This window comes from Caretta caretta, chromosome 24, assembly GCF_965140235.1.
Source record: "Caretta caretta isolate rCarCar2 chromosome 24, rCarCar1.hap1, whole genome shotgun sequence".
Classification (NCBI taxonomy): Eukaryota; Metazoa; Chordata; order Testudines; family Cheloniidae; genus Caretta; species Caretta caretta.
The window spans coordinates 8,537,966-8,561,116 of NC_134229.1; the positions used below are offsets into that span (position 1 = coordinate 8,537,966).

Consider the following 23,151-nt stretch of genomic DNA (forward strand, 5'->3'; position numbering starts at 1 on the left):
GGGCTTGGGGGTGCGGAACTGGGCTGGGGCGCGGGCCTGGGGCAGACGCTGGGCTGGGGGGGGGGCTGGGGAGTATGGGGCGGGGGCAAGGATCCAGCGGGGAGATGTTGGGGTCGGGGGGCAGGGCTGGGGGGACAGGGCAGGGCTGGGGACGCGGATGGGGGGGGGTGCAGGATGCAGCTGGAGACGCTGGGGCGGCAGGGACCTGGGCAGCGCAGGGATGCAGTGGGGCGATGCTGGGGGTGCAGGGGGGCGGGGCTGGGGAGCCGGGGTGCCGGGGGCGGGGCGGGGCGGGGCTATTGCAGCCGCCGCTCCTCGGGGAGCGACTCCTCTCCCCTGCCCGGCGCGTCCCTCCCTCCCCAGCGGCTGCTGCACCCGCCTGCCCGGGCAGAGGCGCCGAGGGTCCGGCCCCAGCGCGCAGCGGAGCCCATGGAGCCCGGCGGCGGCAAGCGGCCGCGGGACGGAGCAGGCAGAGGTGGGGCTCGGGGGAGCTCGGCACGGCGGGCCGGGAGCGCCCGGGGGGGGGCATCGGGGCAGCTGGCGAGAGCGGAGCCGGGGGCGGGGGGGTATCGGGGCAGCTGTCAGGAGGGAACCCCCGGGGGGGGCATCGGGGCAGCTGGCGAGAGCGGAGCCGGGGGCGGGGGGGTATCGGGGCAGCTGTCAGGAGGGAACCCCCGGGGGGGGGCATCGGGGCAGCTGGCGAGAGCGGAGCCGGGGGCGGGGGGGTATCGGGGCAGCTGTCAGGAGGGAACCCCCGGGGGGGGGCATCGGGGCAGCTGGCGAGAGCGGAGCCGGGGGCGGGGGGGTATCGGGGCAGCTGTCAGGAGGGAACCCCCGGGGGGGGGCATCGGGGCAGCTGGCGAGAGCGGAGCCGGGGGCGGGGGGGTATCGGGGCAGCTGTCAGGAGGGAACCCCCGGGGGGGGGCATCGGGGCAGCTGGCGAGAGCGGAGCCGGGGGCGGGGGGGTATCGGGGCAGCTGTCAGGAGGGATCCCCCGGGGGGTATTGGGGCAGTTGTCAGCAGGAGCCGGGGGGGGGGGTATCGGGGCAGCTGTCGTGGGGGAGCGGGGGTATTGGGGCAGTTGGTGAAGGGGAACGGGGGGGTAATGGGGGCAGCTGTCAGGAGGGAACCCCCGGGGGGGGGTATCGGGGCAGTTGTCAGAGGAAGCGGGGGGGGGGGGGAGTATCGGGGCAGCTGGTGAGGGTGGAGCAGGGGGGTATCGGGGCAGCTGTCACGGGGGGACAGGGGGTAGGAAGGGGCAATGGCTGGTGAGGGCAGTGGGGAGTGAGGGGCAGTTAGGAAGGGGAGCGGGAGATGTCGGGGCAGTTGGTGAAGTGGAATGGGGGGGTATCGGGGCCACCTGTTAGGAGAGAGCAGGGGGGGTATTGGGGCAGCTGTCGGGAGGGAGCGGGGGGTATTGGGGGCAGCAGTCAGCAGGGAATGTGGGGTTGGTAAGGTGGTATGACTGGTGAGGGGCAGTTAGGAAGGAGGAGCGGGGGGTGTCAGGAGGGAGCAGGGGGTATTGGGGCAGCTGTCAGGAGGGAGCGGGAGGTATCGGGGGCAGCTGTCAGGAGGGAGCAGGAGGTATCGGGGGCAGCTGTCAGGAGGGAGCAGGAGGTATCGGGGGCAGCTGTCAGGAGGGAGTGGGAGGGAGCGGGGGCAGCTGTCAGGAGGGAACGGTGTGTATCGGGGGCAGCTGTCAGGGAGGACGGGGGGTGGTAAGGGGGTATGACTGGTGAGGGCAGTGAGTGGTGAGGGGCAGTTAGCAAGGGGGAGCAGCGGGGGCCAGTGGACGTCATGGTGGCTGGCAGAGCAGCAGGGGAAGCTGGAGAGCAGTGCCAGCAGGGGGCGTCCCTGGAAGGGGCAGGCAGAGGCCCATGGGCGTCATGGCACCCAGCGGGTGTCAGCAGGGCACTGTGGGCATCGGTGGCAGCTGCCAGGGGAGGTGGGCCGAGCAGCGCTGCAGGCATCACGCTGGTAGGTGCATGGGAGTGGGGGGGGGGGGCGCTGCAAGGAAACTGGAACCACATCTGGCTGCCATGGATGGCTTGAAGGGATCACCCTGCATGCACTTCCCAGCCTGGCCAAGGACCCGGGGACAGGCTGATCCCTCTGTCAGGGGTACCTAGATGGGTGGGGGAAGTTTTTTCCCTCTTGCTCCACTTTGTCCTGTCCCATTTTGCTGACTTGGCAACCTGGTCTCTGGCCTAGTGTTGTTTATTCTGTGTGCTGTGACTTGGTTTTGCTTTATTCCCGTGCCCCTCTGCTTGCCTGGTGCATCAGCTGTAGAGCTGTGCTAGCCAGGACCCTTCCCTGGGTGCTGCAGTGTACGTGTACTAATGCAACATTGCCCTTTGCCAACAGGGATCAGAAATGTGCAGTTGTGTGTCATGTGCCCTATACTGCTCAGCCAGAAGGGAGCGTGTCCTCTAGTCAGGTGGTAGCGGGGCTCTGTGTCTTACTCTCTTGCTTAGGGAGGGAGGATGACCTGGTGGATAAGACACTCTCCTACAGCAGGAGAGATTAGTTCCATTCCTTCCCCTCTCTGGGCCTCAGTTTCCCCATCTGCACAGTGGGGACAATGACTCTTCCTTTGTCTGGCCTGTTTACGTGTGATCTCTGTAGGATAGGGATGGTTTCTCAAAGGGGACCTCATCTCAGCTGGGACCCTCCTAGGTGCTGCCGTAATCCATCTCATAAGGTTTCCTTTTGCCGGGAGGTTCCGAGAGGTGTAAAGTCCCTGCGGATATTTTTTTAACAGTTCTGGTCTCTCCAGGTTGTGCTGTTCCCTCCCTCTTCTTTTCTCCCCGAGTTGTAAACAACATCAGCTGCTTCTGTCCAGAGCCTTCAGCAAGTGATTTGCACGGTAGCTGCGGCATGGTGCTAGACCAGGGAGCGTCTGACCATAAGCTCATTTCTGCGCCGTGAATATAGATCTTGTGGCGGCCTGTCCAGTTTCCGAGTTACTGTTCTTGGCTCCTCTGCCTTTTGGAGGGAGGCTTCTTAATCGCCTTCCGCATGACTAGCCCCACCACCTGCTGTCCTCGGGGGGCACAGAGCCCAGCACGCTGGGGGGCCAGGGATGCCGGACGGGGGGAACGGCTTACAGAATTTTGCCTGATGCTTGCAAACTCCCTGCTGCAGGCACCTGTGACAACAGATGCTTCCCCTGTGCAGAGGACAGAGCGAGGGGCTGGGATAGGCAAGGGCCCTCTGCGGGGCATTTTCCTTGGTGGCCTATTGCTTGACTCCGAGCTGTGAGGAGGGACCATAGGTCCCAGGCAGGTTTACAGGCAACGCCACCCCGATCCCAGAAAACTGGGGTGGAGGGATATTGCTAGGCCTGGGGTGGGGGGGACCAAACCCTGGCTGGGCTCTGAGTGAAATCCTGGAGAGGCAGGATGGCTTAGTGGTTACGGCCCTGGCCATTTGGGAGACCTGGGTTCACTTCCCTGCTGTGCAACCGGGCAAGTCACTTAGCCTCTGTGCCTCAGTTTCCCCACTGAGTCAGTGCTACCAGGGCTAAAATCAGTGCTTCTTCACCCTCCTGCATCCCGTTATAGACCTGCTTTAAGTGCAGGCAGCAGTGTTGTCTAGTGGCTAGATCTAGGGACACGGCACCATAGCTGTGTGACCCCTTCCGGGAGCTGAGAAGGGGGAGTGTGGTCAAAGGGCTGAGCGTTGGGACCTCTGGGCGCTGGGAAGAGAGCAGGGTCTAGCAGTTGGAGCGGTGGACTGGGTTGTAGGAATCTTTGGTTCTGTTCTGAGCACTGGCCTGGGGAGTGTGTTCTGGTGATTGTGTGTTAGGGCTGCTAGGTTCTGTGCTGGTTGTGGGAGGGAGGGAGGAAGCTCCAGTGGACAGAATTGGGCAGAGACTGGACGGCAGGACTCCTGGGTTCTATCCCTGGCCCTGGGAGAAAGGGTGACCTTATGATAGAGCAAAGGGGGAACTGGGGGGTCAGGACTCCTGGGTTCTTTTCCCCAACTCTTCCACTCTCTGTGGGGCTTGAGCAAGTGATTTCTCTGTGCCTCAGTTTACTACTTCCCTTTGTCGCTGTCCGGGAGGGTAGAGGCTGTGTCGTAAGGCTGGTGAAGTGCCCGGGGATCTCGGAAGGCAACGCTAGCAGACGTCCAAGTGTTCTGGTACATGTGCTAGCCCCCAGGGCTCCGGCTAATGCCGCCATGCAGGAGCAGCAGGTGGACAGTGGTGGATGCACTGGGAGGTGCCGGGGTTACTGGCAGAGGCTGCTGTTGCCTAACGCCAGGTGAGTTGCTGTCATGCAGACGAGGCTCTTGGTTTCCCTTTGGGTGTGTGTGTCTCCTTGGAAAGGGCCGGCGCTGGCAGGGTAGGTGCCCGCACGCTGGTGGGGGCTGTGGTGGAGGGATATTGCCATAGCTGTTCAGTGCCCAGCCAGGGGACCAAGCCCCAACTGGGATGTGAACATGTTACTGGAGGGGCAGGATGATCCAGTGGTTAGCACGCTAGCCTAGGACTTGGTTTGATTCCACAGACTCCCTGTGTGACCCGGGACTCGTCACTTAGTCGCTCTGTGCCTCAGTTTCCCCAGTGAGGTTGATACTCTGGCCTCACATGGGGGCACTGAGGATAAATATGTTGACAGTGTGTGGTGCTCAAATACTATGTCATGGGGGCCAGGCAAGTGACCACAGATAGCTCCCGGCCAATGGGAGATTCAAGTAACCATGAAACCCTGAGCCTAACACCTCCCTTGTCCTCTCCCTCTGCAGGGCCCAGACCTCTCCTGGGGGAAGTGGAAAAGCCTGCCTCGCGCCCCCCTCTGGTGGCTGGTCTGCTAATGCATAATAGCCTACTGCTGCCGGGGGATGGAGTTCCTCCTGCAGTCCCAGTGACAGAGGGGCCTGGGTGGCTGTGTTGGAGACTCTGGGTTCAAGCCAGGGTGGGGTGGGGTGTCGGGGCGATTGTTATAAAAGCATCAGAGGGATGAAGCCCCTTTCCCATTGGGAGAACAGAGCATCCAGGGTGCACAGATCTCCTCAGGGCAGAGGCTTTGGTGTATGAACGTCCTGAGCCCTTGGGGAGCCCAGCAGACACCTGTGGACTAAGGTTAGCTGCTCTTGGATCCTAGGCTGGTTGCATTTACACAGAAGGAGGTAAAGCGGTTAGAGCAGGGAGGATTGGGAGTCAGGTCATATTCTCCGCTCGGGGAGCGGAGTGTGGTCTAGTGGTTAGAGCAGGGCGGGGTTTGGGAGTCCAGAGTTCTAATCCCAGCTCTACTGTTGGCTTGCCAAGAGACGCTGGGACTGTGTCTCAGTTTCCCCATCTGTAGGAAGGGCATAACAATACCGGCCAAGCAAATTTTACAAGCAGCATAATGCAGCCTGGATGAAAGGCACTGCAGCATCGTATTAATAACGCCGTGTTATATAAGAGCTAATTGATGTTGTGAGTAGCAGCGAGGACCGGTCAGCTGGCCGAGAGCATGTGTCAGGTGCGATTACTAGCGAGGGCGTCTGTAGCCACCTCTGGGATACACAGTGGCACATACCACTAGGAAATTTGCTAGGGAGGTGCCTCTGTTTCTCATCCCATGCAATACTCAGGGTGGGGTCAGCCCAGCACAGAAGCCTGGGCATCGCCCTCCCATGGGATCACCATTTTCCCATGGCTTTGTTTCAGCAGGGATCCCCGGCATAAACCTCGGTGACTGATCCGTGCCCCCATCCCTCATCTCTGTAGCTCGGCTTCCAGTGTCGCCCTGGGAGGGACAGAGGACCCGGCTTTGGGCCATGCCGCAAAATTTGCAGCCAGGAAAGAGCCAACGTGGTTGATGCCAGCATGACTGAGTGGCTCAGACACTGACGTGTGGGACCTGGGTTCTGTTCCCTGCACAGGCAAATTACTTCCCTCTGTGCCTCAGTTTACCCTCCCACCCTCTGTCCATTTAGACTGTCAGCTCTTCGGGACTGTCTCTTGCTCTGTGTCTGTACAGGGCCTGGCGCAGTGGGCCGCACTGGTGCTACTGTAATGCACCTAGTAATGCCTGGGACTGCCTCTTGCTCTGTGTCTGTACAGCGCCTGGCACGGTAGGCCGCGCTGGTGCTACTGTAATGCACCTAATAATGCCCCGGTGGAAACGGAGGGGTACCCCCAGACCCCTTGAGGCTGATTTTGATGGCTTGCTTCACAGACTGGGCCGGTGAGAGTGGCACCGTCCCTTGCAAACTGCACGTACTCATGAACCCCTCACCCGCTTTTATTTTTAACTGGAGGGATGTAAGCTAATTATGTTAATACGCTAGCTGTGGCGTGGGGCAAAGCCGGCTCATGGCGCTCGACGCTGCCTGCTGCATAATCCCTTGGTAATCCCCACCCAGGGGTCACCCCCGTTTCCGCAGCTGGGGCCTAGCTGAGGTGGGAGAAGACGCAGGCAACCCCAGGGACCTGATCCTGCCAAGTGCGGCGCTCCCCCAATCCATGGAGGGCATTTGGCAGGATTGGGCCCATCTGCACGCTCCCTCTTTGCCGGGGAGAGCCGCCCATTGGGCGAGATGGGCCCCTGCTCTGCTCCAGCCTTGCCAGCCCTACTTCAGCCTGCAGCTGCCGAGTGTCTGCACCCCTCTCTCCGTCCCTGCTAGTCAATCCAGATTTGGCCAGCGCCGCTAGCGATGACCAGCCCCACCGGGGCTACGCTGGCCCAGCTCAGCCAGGTGCCTTGTCCGAGGCACCCCGGGCTAGCGAACGTGGGGGGAGCTGCGCCCCCCGGCTGCTACTGCAGAGCGGCCCTTGCCGTCTTCTGTGTGCCTCTTCCAGCGTTCTAGGCTTCGCGCCGCCTTTAATTGGTGTGAATCTGGGCCGGAGCAGCCCACGCCCACCGGGCGGCCTGTTGCAGACAACATGTGGGCGCCTCTGGCAGACGGAGCTCTTTGTTTTCCTTCGTACGAGGGGGACATCCTCCCCCGGCCTTTCCAGCCCCCCAGCTGCAGGGGCAAGGGGCTTCTGCATTTTAGCATTAGGTTGGGCCCCGGCATCAGACTCAGGACATCTGGAAAGGGCAGAGACCAGCTCCTTCCATCTTTCAGGCCCAAGAACCCCCTTGTGCCTTTGTCCCACAGAGAGGGGATCCGCAAGTACCCTGGCACCCCTGGGGGCTGAGATGGAGAGATGGCATCTCCTGGCATGAGTGGGTGCAGTTCACAGTGGAGAACTCCAGGGGGTGTTTAGGAGTGGTGGCAGTAGTGGGATAGTGGCTCATAAACTATCAGAGCAAGTTAAAATAAAGAATGTGGTGTAATCAAAGAGGTTCTTCACATGGGGAGGGGGTTGCTAAAGGTGGCAAGGGACCACCTGGCCTGGGGTCCCAGTATGGCAATGGGGACCCCAGTGTGGAAGGAGGTCAAGCACCTGTTGGCGTCATGCCTAGAGATCTCACCGTGCCGGTACGACAGGCTGCAATCTGACCCTCTATGCAGATGCTGCTTTGGCTGCTCCTAGTATGGGATGCCGATGCTTTGCTTCTCGCTCCCTTTAGCCTTGTCTCGCTCAGTTATCTGTGACTCAGCTCGTGCTAGGGGCTGTACAAGCCCGGGACAAAAGGCTGGTCCCTGCCCCAAGGAATGGAGGGTCCCTCCATCAGATCTAAGCCCCCATGCGAGCCAGTGGGAGCCCTCCCATCCGTTCCCATGGGAGTCGCGCTTGCTGCGGCTGGCTTAGATGGATTTGTGCCCCCTCCAGTGCTGGCTAGTCTCTGTCCTGCTGGTACAGTCTCCTCCCCACACCTGCCCCCCGGCCCCTTGCCCGTAGGGCTAGTGAATAGCAGCCAAGGGGGAGAATTCACAAGTCACAGGCCAATGAGGGCAGGGGTGCCTTCAGCCGATTCTCAGAGCGACGTGGGGTTTTGGAGAGGGGAGTTGGATGCGGAGGAGAAGGCTCTTACGCCCCACAGCGACGGGCTGGCAAAAAGTGGCCGGTGTCGGGGTGGGAGGTGTGGAGGAGAGACTGGCAGGGTGCTTGGATCCCACAATGCTGGGGTGGGGCAGTGGGTGGTTGGGTGCTGTGCTTGGCACAGGAGCGTGAAGTGGTTGGCGGGTGCTGTCCTTTTTGAGGGCTTCTGGGTACATGCTGGGCATGACCTGGGATCTGCATAAGGGCACGGTGAATGCCACGTGGGGCACAGGCCAGCAGGTAGGTGCTGAGTGGCGCTGGGCATGGGCAGACGCCGTGCGGGCACAGGTGCCGGCAGGAATGTGAACTGGCAGGTGGGGCTACCGGTGGGTGCTGTGCATGGCATGGGTGCGGCATGGGGGCAGAGTGTGTTGTTGCTGCGTGGGGCGTGGGTCGGCAGGTGGGTGCAGGCATTGTGGGTGGGTGCTGTGTGGCTTGCTGCTGCGTGGGGTGCAGGCTGGCAGGCGAGTGCTGTGTGGGGGCCTGGCGGACAGTTGCTGTACGGGGTGCGGGCTGGTGAACGTAAGAACGGCCACACTGGGTCAGAGCAATGGTCCATCTAGCCCATGTCCTGTCTCCTGCCCGTGGCCAATGCGTGACCAGAACTGCCCGCAGTATTGCAGGTGTGGGCGGACAATGCCTTTGAATAGTGGCATTCTGGTATTTCTGTCTTGGTGCCATGCTGTGGCAGGGATGGGCTGGCAGGCGGGCGTTGCGTGGGTTCGCTTGCTGCGCGGGTGCAGGCGGGCGCTGCGTGGAAGGCAAACGCTGCACGGGGCGCGGTGCAGGCCGATGGGCAGGGACTGGTGACGGGCGTGGGCCTGGCAAGCAGAGGGGCTCGTGCGGCGCCAGGGAACCCGCAGAGATCCGCTGGGGTCAGGGTCTTCCTGCTGCCGGCTGGGATCACGTCTCCATTGCCACTGGCCCACCGGAGGAGCCCGGTGCCCAAGCTGGCCCGGCCAGGTTATGTCACCAGGAGGCTGCTGGGGAGCGGGGCAGAATGCACCTGCCAGCTGGGGTTTAGCACTCCAGAAGCCCCCACCCCGCCACTCAGCTTTGCCCCGCTTCCCCCATCCCACCCTCGCCTCCTCCCACAATGCCCTTTGCCACCCGTGAGCCACCTTCCATGGGTCCCCCCCTCAGATCCAGCTGTGCTGGGCCAAACGCCTCCCTGGGGATTTCAGTTGCCTTGCCTCAGAGTTGGGTTTGGCATGGCGTCCAAGCAGGGGAGTGGGGTCTAGTGGTTGGAGGGGGGTGGGGGTCCTGGGAGTCAGGACTCCTGGGTTCTGTTCTCAGCACTCGGAGGGGATTAATGAGTTAAAGGAAGGAGGGCTGGAGGGTTAGAACTCCTGGGTCCCTTTCTCACCTCTCAGAGAATATATGGTCTGGGGCAGGGGTGGCGTGGCCAACCTGTGGCTCCGGAGCCCTATTCGGCTCTTCAGAAGTTAACATTCAGCTCCTTGTCTCGGCACCGACTCCGGGGCTGGAGCTACAAGCTCCAACTTTCCAATGTGGAGGGGGTGCTCACTGCTCAACTCCTGGCTCTGCCACGGGCCCTGCCCCCACTCCACTCCTTCCTGCCCCCTCCCCTGAGCCAGCCGTGCCCTCACTCCTCCCCCCCAGAGCCTCCTGCATGCCAGGAAACAGCTGATCAGGAGGGAGGGAGAGGCACTGATAGGCTGCAGGTGGGCAGGAGGTGCTTGGAGCCAGGGGATCTGATGGGGGGGCTGCTGACATATTACTGTGGCTCTTTGGAAATGAACATTGGTAAATTCTGGCTCCTTCTCAGGCTCAGGCTGGCCACCCCGGTCTAGGGCTTGGAGCAGAGGGAATGGGAGCCAGGACTCCTGGGTCCTATTCCCAGCTCTGCCACTGATTTGAAGTGTAATACAAGGGAAGTCATGTCTCTCCGTGCCTCAGTTTCCCCTTCTGTAGAACAGAGCAGCGCTTAGCTTAGATTCATAAATTCCAAGGCCAGCAGGGACCTGGAGCAGTGACCATGTCGTCTGACCTCCTGAATGATAACCAGCCCGAGAACTGCCCTGAATTAATTCCTCTTTGAACTAGAACAGAGCTTTTAGAAAAGCAGCCAGTTTTGATTTAAGCGGGTTAATTTCTCTTTGTAAAGGACTTGTTAAACCCTTGGCTGCGTAGCTATTGGGCATTTCCCCCAGAGGAGCAGATCAATGTGTGTGTGAGCATGCGGGGAGAGGGGCCTCTGCTTGCCAAGTCGTAACCCTCCGTGCGGGGCCGTTCCAGCCCTGTTTGCTTTGCACTGAGAGGCTCTTTGTGCCAGGGGGCTGTCGCTTCGTCCAGCTGAAATAACAGCCAGCTCTGGGGTGGGACCCGGTCGCTCTTTACCAGCCCACAGCAACAGGCCCGGGAAGCAAAGATCCAGTCAGACCAGCAGGGGCGGCTTGGGGAATGAGGGTGTGCTGGCTTTGGAGAGTCGCCCAGTGTGGTGTCCCGGCAGGGTGCCGGCCGTTTGGGGAACAGGGAGGCTGTGATGTTCCAAACCAGGAGCAGCTGAGTCAGCGCCATGGAATGCAGGGAAAGCTGCCATGGAAATGTTGGCTGTAAAAGCCCTGGTGGGCCACGGCAGCACCTCTGGAATAGCGCCTCCAGGAGCTACTGGCAAGTGCTGTACGGGTGGCAAGCAAAGCAGGGGAGGTTTGGGGAAAGGGCAGCCCCCCTTGACTGTCCCACTCCACCCTCCCCGGGCACCTGCCCCCTTAGGAATTTACAGCACTGGATAACGTTAGAGATTGCGGCCTCACGGCCCCCGAGAAGGGAGGTCCATTCTTTAATGCCCATTTCACAGAAAAGAAAACTGAGGGGTGGGGCTGAGAATAGAACCAAGGAGTCCTGGCTCCCAGTCCCCTGCTGTAACCACTAGGCATCACTCTGCACCCAGATCTGAGAAGAGAAGTCTGCAGTCCAGGGATGGAGCATGCCTAGGTCACGGGCACAGGGGCCAGGAGTCAAGGCGCATGTGCTCTAGTTCTGCCTCTGCCACTCAAGTCACTCTATTGTCCTGTGCCTCAGTTTCCCCATCTGTGACCATATTCCTGGGGGGGATTGTGAGATTCGCAGAGTTCCTGTCTGCCAAATTCTGGTTCATCCTCCATCCAATGGTGGGGTAGGAGGGCAGAATGCTGTAGTCAGACGTGTCCCATCGCGGGTGAGTTGGTGGGATGGGTTCCAAGAGGGGACATTGTGGGTGCAAGATTTCACCCCAGGAAGGGATCAGTGCTGAGTACAATCCCGTGCATGGGTTCAAGGCGTCACGTGTTGCTTGAGCATTTCACAGTGGGGGCTCACCTGCGTGGGGGATCGGAACAGAGGGTCCCCTCTGCAAAGCTGCTCTCTGCATTATTATTCCTGTCGGTTTCCCTGCGTAGACCAGTGGGGAGTGTCTCCTGCCCTGGCGGGGTGTTCTGGGAACCTGTGCTTCCTTTGCATTGTAAATCAAACCAGACCTTTCTCCCTGCCCCTTTTACAGCCAGGCCTCCAGGCTCTGTTGCCTTTAGCTCCTTCCCTCTCCCGGCCCTGAGCCGCCCGGCTTGGGGAGAAAGGGGAGCTATTTGTAAAGGGATTTTTGCCGCGAGCTGCTTTGTGACGCCTGGCGAAAACCTTTCTACTTTCGGCCCTCTCGCTTGGCAGCAGGGAATTAGCTCAGAGAAAGGAAAGGAGTTTACTGGGCAGATAAGTGTTCTCCACTCCCTCCCACATCTGCTTCTGCAGGTGGGAGATTATTGCATTGACGTAAGGGAGGCAGGAGGTTAGTGATGGCTAAGCAGTATCCTTTCCCAGGTCGCCTGTCACTCTCCGGAGCCCTGATCGAAGAGCATTGGAGCCATGCTCACTTCCTCGGAGGCAGCAGAACTGGCTGCCGAAGGATGAGGCTTTAGGCTAATGCCGAGAGCGTCCGGTGGCCGGTGGTGTCATGTCCCCGGGAGAGCGCCGTCGCTTGAGACACTGCCCTTGCGGAGGGGCCCCACGCTGCTCCTCGGGGTGGAGGGGATGGGGTCGTGCCTAGATGGACGGCCCTGCCTCGCAGAGCTCACCATCCAAGCAGAAGGGTCACGATCCCCGTGTTACAGGCGGGGAAACTGAGGCTTGGGGGTGGGGTGGGGGGACATGAAGCGATTGGCCAAAGAGAGTGCGCAGCAGAGCCAGGAATCGAAGCCGAATCACCCCAGAGCTGTAACCCCAAGACCCCGCTTCCCTTTCTGCCGGCAATATGCCTAGGCCTCCGTCCCAGCATTCCCTCCTCAAACCAGAGGGGCCTGGGGCGGGTCATATGTCCCTGGCTTTTAATTTCACCATCTGCAGCCGAGTCCTGCTCCTAATAGCCCTGAGCTCCAGGGCGCAGAGCTGGTGATCGGGACCTTGTATTGACCAGCAGTGTCGCTTGGCCTTCCCAGGAGCCCTCAGCAAGGCAACTGCTGCACAGCTGGGCTGTGTCATTGCAAACATCTGGGCCGTGGGACCGCCCCACCCCTCCCTGGGTGGCCCAGACGCAGCAGCCAGCCCTAGGATGCCAGAATCCAGCCTGTGGCAGTGGGGTGGAGAGGGTATGTGTGGGGGCAGAGTGTTGTCATGCTGACTGGCACGTGGTGTTAGCAGCTCCCCAGTAATTTCTCTACAGGGTTTTTAGTTAGTTTTTTGTCCTCCTTGATGTTGGCAGGAATTCGCAGCAGAGCCCGGGGAAGGGTTGGGCTGGAGGAGGCTGCATCTGGCCTGGCGGTGCCATGCAGTGGGCTCAGTCGGGGGTCAGGTTTACACCCCACTGCACATGGTGAACGGCAGGCTTCAGCCTGAAGACCCTTGGCCCGCTATCCCAGCCCAAGGTTCCCCCCACAGCTCTGCCGGTGTCCCTCAATCCTGCTCCCCACCCCCCTGCTCTGCCAGTGCCCCCCAATCATGACCCACAGCCCCCTGTTTTCCAGACCTGCCCGTGCACCCCAATCTGACCCACATTCTCCTCTGCTGTTCCTGCCCTAATCTCAATTCAGCTCCTGCTGTGTTATACTTGGAGGGAAGCAGCCGCTAGTGGGTAGAGCAGAGAGGGGTTGGAGGCAGGACTCCTGGGTTCCCACTCCGCCACTGACTCCATACAAATATAAGATGCTGGGCAAGTCACTCCCTCTCTCTGCCCAGCTGTGATGTGGGGTGCAGTTCACATTTGAAAAGCTCCCCGTTATTCTTCCAGGCTGGTTTCTCAGCTCACTGGCGGTTGCCCTGGCGCAAATGACGACTGTTCGCTGGATGGTGTCAGGGATGTGGACATGCACTTCTTGGCAGCGTGAAATCCCCACCATCCATCCCAGTTTGCCCTCCTGCATTGCAGCTAATGCTACGTCTGGGTTTAGGTCTCCAAGGTTGAAATCTGCGATCTTTCCGTTGTCTGTCTTGTCTGTCTAGGCTGTGAGGCAGAGACTGTCTCTCGCTGTGCGTCTGTGCAGCTCCTGGCACAACAGGACCCTGATCTCAGCTGGGGCAGGGACTGTCTCTGGCTGTGTGTCTGTACAGCACCCGGCGCGGCGGGGCCCCGATCTCATCTGGGGCAGGGACTGTCTCTCGCTGTGTCTGTACAGCACCCGGCGCGGCGGGGCCCCGATCTCAGCTGGGGCAGGGACTGTCTCTCACTGTGTCTGTACAGCACCCGGCGCGGCGGGGCCCCGATCTCAGCTGGGGCAGGGACTGTCTCTTGCTGTGTCTGTACAGCGCCCGGCGCGGCGGGGCCCCGATCTCATCTGGGGCAGGGACTGTCTCTCGCTGTGTGTCTCTGCAGCACCCGGCACAGCGGGCCCCCGATCTCAGCTGGGGCAGGGACTGTCTCTCGCTGTGTCTGTACAGCACCCGGCACGGCGGGGCCCCGATCTCAGCTGGGGCAGGGACTGTCTCTCGCTGTGTCTGTGCAGCACCCGGTGCGGCGGGGCCCCGATCTCATCTGGGGCAGGGACTGTCTCTCGCTGTGTCTGTACAGCGCCCGGCGTGGCGGGGCCCCGATCTCAGCGGGGGCAGGGACTGTCTCTCGCTGTGTGTCTCTGCAGCACCCGGCGCGGCGGGGCCCCGATCTCAGCTGGGGCAGGGACTGTCTCTGGCTGTGTCTGTACAGCACCCGGCGCGGCGGGGCCCTGATCTCAGCGGGGGCAGGGACTGTCTCTCGCTGTGTGTCTGTACAGCACCCGGCGCGGCGGGGCCCCGATCTCAGCGGGGGCAGGGACTGTCTCTCGCTGTGTGTCTCTGCAGTGCCCGACACCATGGTGCGCTGATGGGAGCTGTTTGGGAATTTTTTTGACAAAATGTTTTTTGGCCGAAAAACGCTAATTTTTTTGAAAGTGAAGTTGGCTGAAACGTACCGGGTTTGATGAAACTTTTGCTAGGCAGGTTTCTCAAGTTCGGGGTGGAATTTCTGGAGGGGGAGACCCCAGCAGAGCCAATGGCCTAGTGGTTAGAGCACTCCCCTGGGGCGTACAAGACACAGATTCAAATCCCTTCTGTGCCTGATTCAGAGCAGGGACTGGGCCTTCTGCCCCCCATAACCACTAGGGCATGGGATATTCTGAGGTCTCCCCCTGGGGTTCTGTAGAAGATTCCCAGAGCTCTCTGCCCCCCCCCCTCCCCCGTGTGGAATCAAACTGAATGCTACTCATTTTGAGGTTTTGACGAAATTGAATTCTCGTTTTCCGGCCCCGCCCCGGCCCTGATCTTGGCAGGGGCGTTTCTGTGCCTCCATCGAACAACCAGGCAGTACCAGGAATAATCCAGATGCTGAAACAGCCCATCTGGATCTGAACCGAGGAGTGTCTTGGTTGCTGTCCAGCGAGCTGCTCTTGGCTGAGGGACCAGCAAAGCAGCTCTGGGGTCTGCGTCCCACCCCCCCTTCCGGCCATCTGCTGCTGCAGCACCTTGCAGAGCAACAGTTGGCACATCCCCGACTTCCCCGCTCCTACCCAGGGAGAGCTCTGATCCCTGTGCCAGCGAAGCACCGAGAGCCAGCAGGGTGTGTGTGTCGGTCGTTATGTAATAGCTGCCTACTGAGGGCGTGTTGTTTGCCTAGGTGTGAGATTATACAAGACTGTGGGTTCTGGATACTCCCTGTGCAGATCACAGGAGCCAGAGTCCTGAGTGCCGACCATTACGCCATGGGAGCAGCTCTCCTGGGCGGGGAGAGGGTAGCCGGCCCCTGGCCTGGGGTTCTGGAGAGATGGGTTTGAATCCTGGCTCTGCAGCTGACTTCTTGTACGAGCCCTGGCAGGTCCTTTCCTCTCACAGGCATAGTTTCTCCATCTGTAAAATGGGGAGAAATCAGCCTGCCTTTGCGTAGTAGATTGTGAGCTCTGTGGGGCCGGGACTGTCTCTCGCTGGGTGTCTGCAGCGCCTGGCACAATGGGGCCCTGATCTCAGGTGGAACAGGGACTGTCTCTCGCCGTGTGTCTATGCAGCGCCTGGCGCGGCAGGGCCCTGATCTCAGGTGGAACAGGGACTGTCTCTCGCCGTGTGTCTATGCAGCGCCTGGCGCGGCAGGGCCCTGATCTCAGGTGGAACAGGGACTGTCTCTCGCCGTGTGTCTATGCAGCGCCTGGCGCGGCAGGGCCCTGATCTCAGGTGGAACAGGGACTGTCTCTCGCCGTGTGTCTATGCAGCGCCTGGCGCGGCAGGGCCCTGATCTCAGGTGGAACAGGGACTGTCTCTCGCCATGTGTCTATGCAGCGCCTGGCGCGGCAGGGCCCTGATCTCAGGTGGAACAGGGACTGTCTCTCGCCGTGTGTCTATGCAGCGCCTGGCACGGCAGGGCCCTGATCTCAGGTGGAACAGGGACTGTCTCTCGCCGTGTGTCTATGCAGCGCCTGGCGCGGCAGGGCCCTGATCTCAGGTGGAACAGGGACTGTCTCTCGCCGTGTATCTATGCAGCGCCTGGCGCGGCAGGGCCCTGATCTCAGGTGGAACAGGGACTGTGTCTTGATGTGTGTTTTTGCAGTGCCTGATACAACTCTTCTAAGCGCTGCTGTAGTATAAATTATAGTGACCTGGGATGTGGTTCTCTGTGGGCTTTTGCAGGGACCTCGGATCATGGATTTCTGCTGTTTTTCCCCCTCCGCCATGTGGGCAGGGCTTTGGGCTCCCAGCAGTTACTGGCAGTATCCCAGCTGAGCCTGGCTGGGTATGAACCTGGAACCTTCTGTGCTACAAACACCATCTTCTACCCCTGGAGCTAAAGGAGCAACACCATTAGCTGGTAGCTATAGTAGACTCTTATCCTCTTAGACAGACCAGCTACTAGAGGGGGGACAGAACCCTACACTCCCCTAGCAAGGCGTTATTATTACTGTCTGCGCTGAGCCCCAGGCATGGACCCAGGGTGCTAGGCGCTGTACAAACCCAGACCAGAGATGGTCCCTGCCCCAAAGAGCTGACAGTCTGAGTAGGGGCATCTGTCCTGTGTTGGTTCTTGGGACTGAGGGAGAGGGGAGATGCCAGATCCTTTAATCCCTAGATTGCGAGTTCACCCCCGGCCCACCTTGTAGGCACGAGGTGACTCAAGGACTGGAGCGGCCGTCGGGAGTGAGCACCCCAGGTGGGGGGGGTCCCTCCAGGTTGGCAGGGGAGCGGTACGAAGTTTGCCTGTTGTCTGCAGAACTGCCAGTCCAGCATGTAAAAAGCCAGGCCAGGTAAGGGGCTGCAGAGGGCTGTGGAGCAGGAATTGCACCCAGGCCAGTTCCCCTCAGCAGCCCAGGCGTGGTTCCAGCGACCACAGGCAGCTCCGGCCCAGGCCCACGAGCTCCCGGCAGCGCTGCTGGCCGACGTGAGGCCGCTTGTGTCAGGAACAAACCCTCTGGTGCTCCCCTGGAAGAGCTGGTGCCGCCAGTCAGCTCCCAGAGGGTGGCTGCATGGCAGGGCCACTCGGCAAGCAAACGGGGCACCAGCCCACGCATCACCAGCCCGGTGGGGGGCAGGCTGAGAGCTGGCGAGCCAAGGGGCACCGCGGGGGATGTCTGGGCCTGGCAGCCTCCTTAGAGCGTCGCCCTCTGGGCTCCTGCAGTGCAGGTTGGGTTGGCATCCCCATCACTCAGCCGGAGGGTGGGCCCAGTGCTGCCCCTTCCCCCCTGAGCTTCATGTAGCGTTGCTGTGAGACTGTTGTAAAGCCCCTTTTCCTCACCCCAGAGGTGGCTGCATCTCAGTGCTGGGCAGGGGATCCCTGTATGAACAGCCCCAGTGCCCCACCCCAGAGGTGGCCGCATCTCAGCATGTGCTCCAGACTGGGATAAAAAGCTATCGGGAGGCAGCGTGGCTGCTGGGTATGCAGGCGATGGCTGCTAGGGGTCCCAGGCCTCATGTCTGCTCAGGTGCCTCCCTGCGCTGTGACTCAGACACGTGTGGCTGGCAAGCGGCCAAGGCCCAGGAGCTGGGTTATGTAAGCAGGGAGTTCAGGCAAGGCCAGCGTGGGGGTTGGGCCACGCTCCCCCGCCCTGCCCTGCTTCCCCTTATTCAAACCCCACCCAGCAGAGGGCAGCAGGCAGCTGAGTGGGCACGGGGTGGCGTAGAGGGCCAGACCCTGGGTGGGGCTGACAGTACAGGGGTGCCTAGGGGCCCCGACCAGGATCGGTGTGCTGAGTTCTGCGCCCTGACCTAGAGTGGGGTCCCAGTTGTGTCAGGTGCTGCATAGATCCCACCCGCCACACCTGCTCACCCCAAGATCGGGGTCCCCCTTTGTGCCAGGCGCTGCCCAAACCCAGACCAAGATCAGGCTCGCCACAGGAACCCAGGGATTGTACAGGCTCCAGTTCTGAGATCAGGGGCCCCACAGGGATGGGACCCAGGACTGGGCCTTACAGGCCCCAGGACTGAGATCAGGCCCCTCACGCTCCAGAGTGAGACAGTCACTGTCCCACAGAGCCCACAGCCCAGGGGGGTACAAGGCCGGGGAGAATCTCGTCTCTTTCGGCCTGAGATTTTTCTCCAATTCTTCCCTATCTTGTGCCACTAACTCTCGGCCCCGCATGCGGCCGGTGCTTGAGCCCTTCTGATTGGAGGCTGGCTGGGCTGCCAGATGGGACGAGAGCACCATGGTTCCCGCCACAAATTCAAAACCTGCCCCCCCTCCCCACCCGCCACACCCACACTGCGAAAGGCCAATGGGTGCTGGCTTAAACTGGGCCAGCTCTGCTTGGGCCTGTGGGGGTGGGAGGCTTGGAAAAGGGAAATAAACTAAAAGCTGCAGGAGTAGACTCTGGGATTCTCTGCCCATCAGGTGCCCGGTGCCATGGCTGACCCGCCCTGAGGGGGATCGGTCCCCCTGTTACTCCCCTGAGGGGGATCAGACCCCTTGATAGTTCCCAGGAACAAGGGTCTGTGCTGGGCCCCGTCTCAGAGCCCCCTGCTCCCCCAGGCCCATGGGCCACAGCACTGGCTGCTGCAAAGTGTCTCTGCCCTTGAGTGGGGAGCATGGCCCAGGTGGGGAGAGGGCCGTGAATCGGGGGGCGGGAGGGAGGTCCCCACTTCAAGCTTCAGCACAGCGAGCCGGGACAGTCTCAGCTTCTAGTAGGGCAGGGCCCCCTCCAGCCCCCAAAACCACCAGCTGTTTGGGGGAGAAAGGGCCAGGCCCAAGGCCAGACCCACTTCCCCTGAAGACAGGGCTGGACTCTCCCGGCTGCAGCAGGGGACACACGGGACCCTGAGTGCACCTTGCAGCCCCGACTGCCCGCCCCGGGTGAGTCCCTCCTGGGGGAGCTCTCTCCACTCAGCCAGCCCCATCCTGGGGTACCGTCTCCAGCCCTGCGCAGAGGTGGCCCCGGAGCCACGGGGGTTAAGGCAAGGAACGAAAATAGCAAAGCTGCTTAGGAGGGTGGCATGGCGAACGTGCGGCTTTCTCCAGGCTCAGTACTCAGGGACGCTCAGCAAGCTAATCAGATTGATTTTCCCTTTCGGGGGGGTGGGGGGTGAGGGTGCAATTAACCCTTTGTTGTAGCCTGCGGGTCAGGATTGAGGGGCACTGACTGAGCTGGAAGGGGCAGGGCTGGGCTAGCAGGGGGCTGCGGGTTGGGAGTGAGGAGCAGCGGCAGAGCGGGGGGGCAGGGCTGGGCTAGCAGGGGCTGTGGGTCGGGATTGAGGGGCAGCGGCAGAGCGGGGGCAGGGCTGGGCTAGCAGGGGCTGTGGGTCGGGATAGAGGGGCAGCAGCAGAGCTGGGGAGCAGGGCTGGGCTAGCAGGGGGCTGCGGGTTGGGAGTGAGGAGCAGCGGCAGAGCGGGGGGGCAGGGCTGGGCTAGCAGGGGCTGTGGGTCGGGATTGAGGGGCAGCGGCAGAGCGGGGGCAGGGCTGGGCTAGCAGGGGCTGTGGGTCGGGATAGAGGGGCAGCAGCAGAGCTGGGGAGCAGGGCTGGGCTAGCAGGGGCTGCGGGTTGGGATTGAGATGTTTCTCCCAGTATCCCAGCTGTGGGCTCCCTAGATCTGCCGATGCCCCCTCAATCCCAGTCCCCACCCTCTATCGCAGTCACCACCTCCCCCACCGCCACACACCCAGCTCTGGGATGTACCTTGGTTCCTGGAGTGGGAGGGGAAGTGGAAACTCTCTAAGGAACTTACAAAGCGCAGAGGAGGGGCGGGGGGGGGGTGTGCTGGGGGAGGCTGAGGGGGAGGATGCTGTGTCTCCCTGGCTCAGTCCCAGGGGGCACGAGGTTTCGTGCTGCCTGGGTCCAGGTGCTGTGGGGTGCAGGCAGGCTGGGCAGGGTTGTGCTCTGCCCCACGTGATTCCAAGTAGAACTGACCCCGCAAGGTCCTAGAGCGTAGCCCCTGCCAGGAGCCCCGGGGAGTGCCCACTGCAAGTCCCGCAAAGGGAGAGAGTGGGGTCCAGTGGTTAGAGCAATGGGCCTGGGCGTCAGGACTCCTGGGTTCCATTCCCAACTTTGCCACAGATTCGTTGTGCCCTTGGGCATGTCGGGGGGCTGATCCTGCCCCATGTTCTGTAGCGCGCCCGGAGCCCCTCCAGCGAGATATGTGAGACCTGGGGGTGCCACATCTCACAGGCGCCCCCAGAATCCATCCGGTCCCACATGGGCAGGCAGGCAGCAGGATTTCTGCCCCGCTCGTTACGTCCTCCTCTGCCCTGCCCTGAGAGAAAACGAGCCCAAAGGGCTGAGCCAACGCTGACCCTTTCAATAAAAAAGGGCCTTAAAGGGAATTTTGCAGAAGCCTCTCAACGGGACCTGGTGCTGATTGTCCATCAGCTCAGAGAATGGCTGTGTTACTGCCCGTTCCCACCATGGGGCAGCGGTCTCTGCCCTGGGGCACAGAGAGCGTCTATCTGCCCAACCGCATACAGCCCCACCTGTCTGTCCATCCATCCCCACACACCCCATCTGTCTACCCATCTATACCTATAACCCCATCTATCTGTCCATCCATCTTCATACACCGCCATCTGTCTGTCCATCCACTCCTGTGCACCCCCATCTGTCTAAGGTACTTACCTGCCCCCCCCATCTTAGCAACCAAGTGCTTCCCAATCTATAATGGCTTCATCCTCGCAGCCCCCCGGGGAGGCAAGTACAGTGTGGTTAGTCTCACTGTACAGGGGGAAACTGAGGCACAGAGAAGCTAAGTGAGTTGCCCAAGGCCACTCAGGAAGTCTGTGGAAGAGCAGGGACTTGAACCCGGGTCTCCCGATTCCCAAGCTTGCCCCCTCACGACTGTGTGAATGCAGGGGGTTCCTGAGATCCGCTGGAACAGTGCGGCATCGTTTATTACTGAGTCACTTATTAATCCGTCTGATAACCCTACCCAGTCACTGAGTTATTAATCAGGGTATTGGGCATGTGCTTATGGGGAGAGATCAATCAATAAGCGATGGCTCCCACTGAATAATGAAAAGCTCCGGTCTTTCCTCTCGGCTCGCCTCGGCATCTTGCAGCACCCCCCTGCCGCCCCTCTGCTCTGGCCTTGGCGCGTGCAGGCTGCTGCAAGCCAGTCCTCCGAGCCTGGGGCTTTGCCATCTCACCCCCCCTTGGCATCCTGTCCCCTCCCTCCCTGCCGTCCCGCATTCGCTCCTCCTCCACTCAGCCCATGGTCCCAGCCTCCAGCGCCCACCTGGTCCGTTCTCTCACCAGCCCCTTGGCGCTCTCTCCTGTTCTCGGGAGGAGCTCACTGCGAATGTCCGCCCAATGAGCTCATCTCCTCCCGCACGGCCCTCCTTACACCTTCAGAACTCCTCCGCTGGGGCTGGTCTGCCACCATGCTGCGAGCCCGGCTCCCTCAGCTGCCTGGGTCCGGCTGGTCTTGCGTTTAGATTGTCAGCATGTTGGGGCTGGGGCCATCTTTGTTCTGGGTTTGTACAGCGCCTGGCACCAGGGGGACCTGGTTTGTGACTGGGGCGCCTAGGTGCTACCGTAATACACCTAATCAATAATGTACAGCGCCTAGCACCGTGGGGACCTGGCTCACGCATGAGGTGCCTCGGTGCTACCCCAGTGCAAACAGCGATAATAATATTGTTTTGACATACCAAGCGCTGTGTGTGCGTCATTCCCAGATGCTCTGATTGGTCTCTGCTGTAAGGTCTGCAATGGGGCATGGCCCAGGGGCATTTGCCCAGGGGTCACTTGCACTGAAAGGGGGAGGTGCTGGATAAATTGGGGTCGGGAATGGGTTGTAGAGCGTTTCTCCTGGAGGGTCTAGTGATTAGAGCAGGGAGGCTGAGAGCCAGGACTCCTGGGTTCTGTTCCCAGCTATGGGAGGGGAGTGGGGGCTAGTGGGCTAGTTGAGGGGAATTTGGGGCCGGGAGGACTGGTAATCAGTCCCCTGGGTTCTATTCTGAGGGGCTGGGAGCCCCGCTTGGTGCCTCAGTTTCCCCATGACGCTCCAGTAGCCATTTGGGAGGGGTGGCAGGCTCTTGGGGGGGATGCCTGCAGGGGTCCTGGTGCAGCTGCCGTCTCACCCCGTCTCTCTTTTGGTTGCAGGCCCGATCGCCATGAAGAAGACGCACACCTGTAAGTACAGTTCCTGCCAACGGGCCTCTCCCCCTTTGCACTGCGCCAGACATCCTGCCCCAGTGCGGATCGCGGGCCCTGCCCCTAATTGTCCATGGGGCACAAGGGAGATCTGCAAAGCCCAGCTTAGACCCTCTCGGCTCACGTGGGGATGTGCTGTAGCAGAGGCAGCATGGTCTAGTGGGCTGAGCAAGGGGACTAGGAAGCCTGATACTGCTGAAATCAAGCCAGGCACCTGCACTGTGCCTCAGTTTCCCTCCTGTACATTGCGAACAGGGATACCTGGCCGACTCTCAGGAGTCGGGCAGTTCTTTGCGCCTGACTATGGTTCTGTTTATAAAGGGCTAATAAGCAAGGGAGAGGTTGGTTAACTAATTATAGAGTCTTGTAATACCCAGGAGCTCAATAGCAGGTTGATATTAGTCTGGGGCCCCTTCTCACAATGTAGATGCAGCCAGCTCACACCTGGAACAGGCTCATGGCGTCTGTTCACCCTTTGTTGCAGCAGGATAGAGTTACCATTGAAACTCGCTTACCACTTAGCAGCTGGCTTTGTCTCAGGGCTCTAAAACCCACCGGCTGGCTTGGATTGCTGTCGGGCCTCGCCAGGGTAGGGGGGCAGGACTGCTGGTCCAAAGTGGGCGTTATTTGATCCAGGGGTTCCCGAGATACAGCCCCCCTGAAAAGTCACGTGACAGCCAAATGTTAGGGGTTTTAAGGGGAAGGGGGTGATGGGGGATAAAGAGCCCTTGGCATGGGGGGAAGAGGGCACCCAGAGCTCCTGGCATGAGGGAGGAGGGGAAGATGGGGTGCAGGAGAAGGGGAGGGTTGACACGGGGGGGAGGGAGGGGAGGGGAGGGTGGCGCCCTGGGAACAGGTGGTGAGAATGGAGAGGTGCAATGAGCTTGGCCGACGCAAGCGACTCAAAGCCGGCGTGGGACAGTGCTCCAGAGCACCCCGGGTTCCTCCGCACGCAGGGGGGTGCCAGCGCTGAGCGTGCGTCTTTAGGGACTGTCCCGTCCTGCCCCGGGAGGGGTGAGATCTTCAGCAGGTGGTGGAACAGCCTTGTCCCAGCTTTGACCCCCCGGTATGTTGGGGCACGGGCAGGCGCTGCTGGGAGAAGCAGGATGGAGGCCAAGAACCCTGACACCCCTGCCCCGGCTTGCTCTCAGGAGAGGAGCAGACAGATCTTGCATATATTACACCCAGCTCCTCCTGTATTTGCTGTTCCAGTGCGG

At 61.0% G+C, this 23,151-nt stretch overlaps 1 protein-coding gene across 3 annotated transcripts in view; it reads left to right on the forward strand.

Moving 5' to 3' along the window:
• Positions 1-355: 355 nt before the first annotated feature.
• Positions 356-23,151, forward strand: part of RORC (RAR related orphan receptor C) — a 67,908-nt gene continuing 45,112 nt past the window's right edge. The window contains exons 1-3 of one of the 3 annotated variants that reach the window (XM_075122881.1): positions 407-475; positions 15,995-16,172; positions 21,884-21,913. In XM_075122881.1, coding sequence (XP_074978982.1) covers positions 16,100-16,172; positions 21,884-21,913 — 103 coding nt within the window. In that variant the 5' untranslated portion in view covers positions 407-475; positions 15,995-16,099. Of the gene's footprint in view, positions 476-1,961; positions 1,978-15,994; positions 16,173-21,883; positions 21,914-23,151 lie in introns of those variants that run through there. The other 2 variants (XM_048828623.2, XM_075122884.1) reach the window with 2 other exon arrangements.